Raw genomic sequence first — 7732 nt, forward strand, 5'->3', positions numbered from 1 at the left:
CCTTGCTCTCCAGCACCCTCTGTTTTCTCTTCCGTGTACTTTCAAAGGCCCTGAATACATTTAGAGTTGAAACGTTTTAAATGACAGTTGCAGTCATTTTGCAGACTTTTATAAGTTGCTTTTACCTGAAAAAGACATCTGATGCCTTTTGTTGTTGTTGGCCATTCTGGTAGTTCTGAGCATGTGGCTTTCAAGGTGATGGGATGTGTTCAGAACAGAGTTCAACTACAGTCTGCTATGTCCCGGTCTACAAATCAGTTCCTGGATGTGGTTCCTTGAGCAGATTGGATTGTTTTCTTGGTTGTAATGAAACCTTAAGTGTTATTTAGTCATAAATTCTGTCATACAAGAATACAGGCTTTTCATCTGTGTTGGAAGTCGCTTGACTGCTTCCATGGCTGCTGTGTTCTCTGCCACGTTATGAACTGAACGGCAGAAGTTGCAATGCAATCTGTTCCCTCCGTCCCCAGTTGGTGCGCGAGGCCAGGTGCAGGTTCTGGTGACAGGACCGGTTTGTGATTTATTCATCTGACAGACTGGCAGTGGTGGTGTGTCAGCTACACAAGCTGGACATCTTGAAGGAGTCTGGTTATATCTTTTAATAATTTCATTTATGTGTATGACAAGACACCAAGGCTTGCATTGGGGCCGGATTAGCGTTTTTATGGTTTTGTACCTCCTCGGTGTGATGTCATAAGGTAGCACAAATGGTACAGGTTGAATTAGTGCTATCATACCTATTAAATATGTCAGCTCAACAGAGTGTTTTTGGACCAAGACAAATGAAGATTGTTCTTGATAGTTTATAATTTAAAGCCGTAATGCCCAAAAGTAAAGAACTGACTAGCTGCTTTGCATCGCATGCTATTTTTATCAGGGTTCTGCCTGTGGCTCAGTGTTTATTGTTTAACATTTAAGAGAAAGGTGTGGCCTGACCATGCAGAATTGGCAGCCCAAAGGCTACCGCGTTCTGGAGCTGGCTGTCGCCCAGGTTCCCTGCATGGCCTAGGGATGGCAAGGTCTCCTTTTCCCCATCGGTACAAACGCAGCAAAAATACCTGTTTATCTTGCAGGGTTGCTGGAAGGAATCATTAGTTAACAACTTTTAACTACTTTGAAGGTGAAAAATGTTGTGGAATTCTTAAGTGTTGTTTAAATGATCTGAGGCAGATAAATCTTTATGCCTTTCATGTTGGTTTTTTCATACCACAAAAGCTTGTTCTAATTAGTGAAAAAATACCATAGTAACAATTAGTGCAAGTTTGATTACTTAGAGTAGGCCTTTAAGATATGCATAATACTAAAATGTGTATCTCCTGCTTCCAGCAGTCGTATTTTCAAATAGAACTATTCAACTGCAGCCACACTGAGAAAACAAAGATTACAAAGTCACACATCCCAAATATAGGTGTAGGTTTAAGTTGCCTGTGGGATCTCAGCCTGTGCTCCTCAGTTGAATGATTGTCATGTTTTCCTTCTACCTCATCTTTGCACTATTGAATACACAGAATGTCATCAGGATTATACATGATGGAAACCTCGGTCTTGGCAAAGGTCCTGGCGTTGCCTCTTTGTCCCAGTCCGTGTCCTCTTTCACTTGGTCTCTTGCCATGCAGGAGCTGCCCACTGTGACTGAAATCTGGGGAGGGGAAAAGTCCAGCTGCTGAAATCTTAAGATGCACAAATCACCACTGAGTTCTGGTGTTTATTCATGGGTGCAACAAAAGACTCCTATTTTGCAAACCTTCCTCTTTGCTAAATTTCACATCATTCCCTAGCAAACAGAGCTTTTATGTGTCCAAGATTTTTGAACAGATGCAAAATAATGTGTATTTTTACTAGACTTTTTCCTGAAAACAGACATTTGGCATTAAAAATCAGAAAAACGTAAGCCACTGAAAGTAGCTTTGCAACAAAACTGGCAGAAATCGTAAGAAACGTGCCTTCTCTGTAATACATAAGCACTGGGATAGTATGTTTGTTGTGGTTTACGTATGATAAAGCCTGACTATCTCTAACTCTTGGGAGCTCATTTGTGTTGCATTAACAGATCACTTATTATAGTCACCATAAAAAAGAAGACAGTTTTGCACAAACCTTTTGATTTATGTTATGGTAGGGAGGATATTACGTTAGGATTAAATCCACAGGAGCGTCTCAGATGGAGGTATGCTGCCAGAAAGTTATCTGTTATTTTAAAGGTTTGGAATATCACCGCCTGTGTTTGCGATCCGACACCACCCAGGGCTGCGGCAGGGGGAACGCCAGACCCTGATGGCTCTGAGACGAGAGCTGGGAGCCACGTGCAGTCCTTGGCAAGGAGAAGGAAAATTGTTTTGAAATTGAAAATGCCGCTTTGTCCAAACGCAAAGATAAGGACAGTTGGGAATGGGGCAGCTTTTTCCTGACTGGTCTGCACCAGCTTGAATTCCTTATGTGCTTTTGCTTTCAAGCTTGCTTGCTTGGTCTGTGTCTGCTGCTCTGATTATTTTCTCTTTATTTGCAAACCTCATGTTTTATATCTTTAGACTTTTATGTCCTCGATATTAATGCTTATGCAAATTGCACTTTCATAGAAAAAAAAATTCCAAGGAAGAAAAAGTGCATTTATAAGAAAGGACAGAGTTGGAGAAGTGTCCTCTAGTAAAAATAAAGAGAAAAATCCCATTTCTGTAATAAAGCTGACACCCATCTCCATTTATGCGCATGTACAGCGTTTTCCTTGCTTTTTCCCTGTGGGTGCGTATGGTTCATACTCTTGTAGTTCATAATTCTCACTTTTTGACAGATGCAGTTTTGTCAAAATGTCATTGTGCGGTGCTGGCAGTTTGAAGAAATACGGTAAAAAACAGCGTATCAGCACTTGGAAGTGCTATGTTCATTTTCAAACTGCCACAAATAGTCCTGCAGCTTCACTATTCAATGAAAAGCAAGTACTAATTCTGTAAGAGGAGGAATATTATCTTGTTTCCTAAAAAGAAATACCGCAATATTTATCTTGCCTTCCAGCTTGGGAGCTTTGGTGCTATGCTGATGGAGCTTTTCTTTTAAGCTTTTAGAAAGCACGACTCTAGTTTGCAGACTTTTGCCCTTCCCCCAGCCTGGCTGAAGGTTAAAGTTTAGTTTTCATGTGCAAACATCCCTAAGTGAATCTCTGCTTCTCTGTGGTGGGTTGAAGTAGGCAAATCCTTCAGCAGGCAGAGCTGGGTGTTGGGAAGTTCTGGTCCCAGCAGGCCCTTGGGGCTGCGATACGGGCTTGTAACAAAACATCCCTTTGGAATGAATTACAGGGTTTGTGTGCCCTCTCAATTACCCTTCAATCATAACAGCCTGTCAAGTCCTCAGGATGACATTTCCCTCGCTGCAAGAATTTTCGACCTGAACTAATTTAGATCAGCAGTGAAATGCCTGCCGACCTCCAGCAGTGCCAGCAAACCCAAACTTCTTACGCTGTGCGGTACAGCTGTCGGTGGACTTGGCCCTGGGCTGCGAAGATGGCACAAGTGAACCTGCGTTGCTGCCATACAAGCGGGTTCAACTGGGCTGACACCAGAAAACTTGGTTGAAAACCCCCACTATTTGTATTTAATAGTGGCAGGAAGGGACCCTAGCTCAATTCTGCCCGGCCTGTGCTGCTCTGAGCTCCAGCGGATTTCTGTCCCCTCATTTCAGCCTGACGGACACGGGACGGTATTTTTGAGCCCGCAGACGAACGTGGCTGTGGCGATCGCGTCCCCGCCGCTGCGGCCTGCGCTGCTCCCCCGCCCGGAGGCCTCTCCCCACAGGAACACCACCGGGGCGAGCGGTTGGAGGAAGAGGAGCGCACGCCGGACTCAGCAAACGGCAGGGAGCTGGTCCCGGGGCGGATCCGCCACCCCAGCCCCGCCGCGGCCTCTGCCGGCAGCGCCGCCGCCACCCCCAGCGCCGGGCCAAGACAAGATGGCGGCACGCCGCTCTCACGGCGCTACGCAGGCACGCACGGCGGCGGCTCGCCGGAAGCGGAAGTGAGCCGGTGTTCCGGCGGAAGTGGCCGTTGTCCGGGGAGACGGAGCGCTGTGGCGGCGGCTAGTGCCGGGCCGAGGATGTGGCGGCTGTTGCTGGTGCTGATCTTGCTCGGTCAGGCCCTCTCTTCAGGTGAGGGCGGCGGGCCCCGGCGATGGCAGCTGGGGTGGGCCCTGGGGACCGAGCGGTGTGTGCGGGGTCTCCCTGGCGCGGCCGGTGCGCGGGGCGGCCGGGGCTCGGCTGCGGCGCGGAGCTGATCTCTCCCTCCCGGCGCAGGGGTGGTGACGGAGCAGAGCGCCGGCGAGCAGCCCCACTCCCCCGGGGGCGGCTCCGCGCAGGGCGGCGGCGAGCCGGTGCGGTACCGGACTGCGGAGATGGCGGACGCCATGCTGGGCAGCGGGCTCCCCGCGCAGCAGGCCGTGGTGCTGTCGGTGGTGCCGGGGGAGGCGAGGGAAGGCCAGGTGTCCGACGTCGCCAAGGGGGCTTGCGATGCGGTGGACGGAGGCGAAGGGTGCGGCGCGGGGAGCAGCCCTGAGGGTCCCCCGGGCCAGGGCCGGGAGCAGGACGGGCTGGAGACGGTGCTGCCCGCGCCCGCCGAGGAACCGAACAGCACCGACAGCGCCAAAGCTCCCAAAGTGAACTGCGAGGAGAGAAACATCACTGGCGTCGACCGCTTCACGCTGCAGATCCTGAACGTGTCTCAGGTAAACGGATCGCCCAGTTGCTGCTTGAGGATGGGGGAAGATGTCCCATCAGCACCGTGTGTGTGTTTCTTTCAGTGCTTGACTTAGTGAATTTCTTTGTGTAACATTGTCTGTGCTGTTGAAAAGAGGAAACGTCTGGGCAAGGCGACTTTCCATGTCATTATGAGCAGAAAAAAAATGGAGATACAGCTTAGTCCGCGTACCTGTGTCTCTCATCTGAGTGCCTGTAGTGAACTGTCAGCTTTCCTGCTGCACGGATTAGTGTCATTCTCTGAAATTGTTAACGGCGCCGCCAGTACCAGTGCGTATTTCTGGCTTGTTTCTTCTAATAGTTATGTGTATATATATATATATTTTTTTTTAAATAATAATCTTTTAAAACAACTTTTAAAAAAGTTTAAATGCAATTGTCCATCTCTTTTGAAAAGGTTAAACAAACGTATAGCTACCTGATAAATATTGTCAAGTATCTAATCGATTGCTGAATGATGCATTCCTACGTAGAATTTAGCTGTTCAATATGTAATTGTCCTCATTTGTTTTTCTTCTGCTTTCCCAAAGGACCTGATGGAGTTCTTAAACCCAAACAGCAGTGACTGTACATTAGTCCTGTTCTATACGCCATGGTGCCGCTTTTCTGCCAGTCTGGCACCTCATTTTAATTCTTTACCTCGAGCATTTCCAACTCTTCGCTTCCTGGCACTGGATGCGTCTCAGCACAGCAGGTAACTCACACTTCTTGTGCTCCAGCATCAGTTTATTTCTGTTAGCAAGTTGTGTGTTTTAAAAACATGAGTGATTTTTTTTCTTATAAAGTGACAGTTTAATTTAGTAAAATTGGCGCTTCCTTTATCATGTCTATCTTTTGTTTCTTCCTTCAGTGGTTTTCTTTTCCTTCATACTTTGTATTTGCTTTATGTCCACCAGTTTATCAACTAGATTTGGAACTGTGGCTGTACCCAATATCCTCCTTTTCCAAGGTGCTAAACCTATGGCTAGATTTAATCATACAGACAGAACACTGGAGACACTGAAAGACTTCATTTTTAATCAAACAGGTATGTAAATCAGCCCTGATGTGTCAGTTGGAAGAATAGGTTGGCTTTCCCCTGTTGTTTGTTCTTTAAAATGAATTTCATGAAGACCCTGAGAGGACCCAGCAGTTGCTGTACTGAGCTGGATTTCAGGGTGTGCTGAAAGCAGAAACTCAGCTCACTGGGCTGCTGTCACAGAGTCACGGGAAACAGTGGGGCTTAGCTAGAGAGGGGGCTAGAATGATTGAGCACATCTTCCTGCCCACATATTTACTTTGGGAATAAAGGCAGATGAACCTTGGGATTATTGCCAGAGCCACGTAAGGCTCATGGCAGCTGGGGTCAAGTTGGTTTCGGTTCTTGTGCTGGAGGAGACAAAAGGATTCCAGTTTCCATGATCTGGTTGTCCATGTTGTGAGCTCAGTGCCAGCCAAATCTCTGGTCCTTCTGTGCTTCTGTTAAAAAAAAAAAAACCAAAAACAAACAAACAAAAAACCAAAAACAAACCAAAACAAAAACCACATTTAGGCCTATGAGGACCTTTGTTAGAGGCCAGAAATTGTTACATTTGCTAATACTCAAACAAACAAAACCTCCACAACCCCCTCCCCAAACTTACACAAGATTGTGCTGTGGAAGGATGGAACAAGCCTTCTATTGTGAAAACACACATAAAACTCAGTATGTTTTTATGTAAGCAAACTGTGTGCTAGATATATGTTAACATACAAGGACCACCTCGCCAAAATTTTAAGTCTAACTGTACATGCGCCTTAGCCTGAGAACAGGAAGAAACCTCCAAATACAACCAGCTTCTCTGCATTTAATGATTATTGCTGGTGTTGATGAAGTGCTTTCTTTTTTTAGGTATAGAAGCTAAAAGCGACGTGGCTGTGACCGAGGCGGACTGGGAAGGTCCCCTGCCCAGCGTTCTGACAAAAGGCATAGACTGGCTGCTTCTCTTCTCTGTGCTCTTCCTGGCTACCTTTGTCATGTACGCTACTGTCCGAACGGAGAGCATCCGGTGGCTCATCCCGGGACAGGAGCACGAACACCAGGAATAATCTGAGATGCTGGAATAGGGACAGAATTTCCTGCTTATTGGTAAAGTGGGAATTTGTACGGACTAGAAGTACAGAAGAATGAACTGTTGAATTTGGTGGTTGTAGTTTATAATCTTGACTGAAAATCTGCTTTATTTATCAGCTACTGAATCCGTAAAAAACAAATTTGTGGCGATTAATGTGGTAAGCAAAGGAAATACGAAAAAACATGAACTAAAAAAGTATTTATTAAGCTGCTCTGACCGGCTTATTTTTCATGGACTTGAATGTAAATAGGTGATACAGTTCGACTTTGCTCTTCTGAAGAGTTCCCTGAGTTTTGTGTATCGAGTAAGGGTTTTTTACAGCAGGTTGGCCTGTGTGCATGGCACTGCTCGGCGCAGCTCTGGTGGAATCTGGGCATCTTCTTTTACAGATCCTGCAGGCGTATGGACTAAAGCTCCTACGCGGATAAACGCTACGGAATTAAGATGTGTTAGCCCACATCATACTCAGTTTTTTAGCTTGTGTATTCCCGAAATACAACGTTTTAAAGGAAAATGCTGGTGAATGGTGATGTTGCTACATCAGTTTGGCAGTAAAATGAACTATGAAGAAAATGATGTTTTAAAAAAAAGTGTACTTCAAATGAGTTATTCCCTCGTATACCAGCAATAACAACTCAAAAGCGCGTTGTACAGCTCTTGACAGGGTGACTGTTTCCCACCTTTGGTGCTGGTTTCCTTGCTTACGGTGCTCTTCGAGTCTTGACAGTGACAGTTCTTTATGAGATTCAGAATAACTTCCAAAGCTGTCCTCATTGTGTGTGTGTACACAACTTATTTACCACATTCTTATGGAATTACATGATATTCGTTGTCCTTCCTTTTTTTTTTTTTTAAATAAATCAGGTTTCTAGTGTAACCTTTTAAGTTGCTTTCTTACAGGA

The 7732-nt window shown here is 46.0% G+C and overlaps 1 protein-coding gene across 1 annotated transcript; it reads left to right on the forward strand.

The window, feature by feature from the left end:
* Positions 1-3464: 3464 nt before the first annotated feature.
* Positions 3465-7707, forward strand: TXNDC15 (thioredoxin domain containing 15). Its single transcript, XM_074604369.1, has 5 exons — positions 3465-4134; positions 4279-4706; positions 5268-5431; positions 5634-5764; positions 6608-7707. Exons 1-5 carry the CDS (start codon positions 4083-4085, stop codon positions 6802-6804), a joined length of 972 nt encoding a protein of 323 aa, XP_074460470.1. The 5' UTR covers positions 3465-4082; the 3' UTR covers positions 6805-7707.
* Positions 7708-7732: the final 25 nt, after the last annotated feature.

This window comes from Larus michahellis, chromosome 11, assembly GCF_964199755.1.
Source record: "Larus michahellis chromosome 11, bLarMic1.1, whole genome shotgun sequence".
Classification (NCBI taxonomy): Eukaryota; Metazoa; Chordata; class Aves; order Charadriiformes; family Laridae; genus Larus; species Larus michahellis.

Bases quoted from the DNA above. Each gene is read 5' to 3' on its own strand.
- TXNDC15 (XM_074604369.1), top strand. From the start codon at position 4,083: ATGTGGCGGCTGTTGCTGGTGCTGATCTTGCTCGGTCAGGCCCTCTCT. The intron at 4,707-5,267 runs GTAAACGGATCG...GCTTTCCCAAAG, and splicing joins AGATCCTGAACGTGTCTCAG to GACCTGATGGAGTTCTTAAA. The intron at 5,765-6,607 runs GTATGTAAATCA...TTCTTTTTTTAG, and splicing joins CTTCATTTTTAATCAAACAG to GTATAGAAGCTAAAAGCGAC.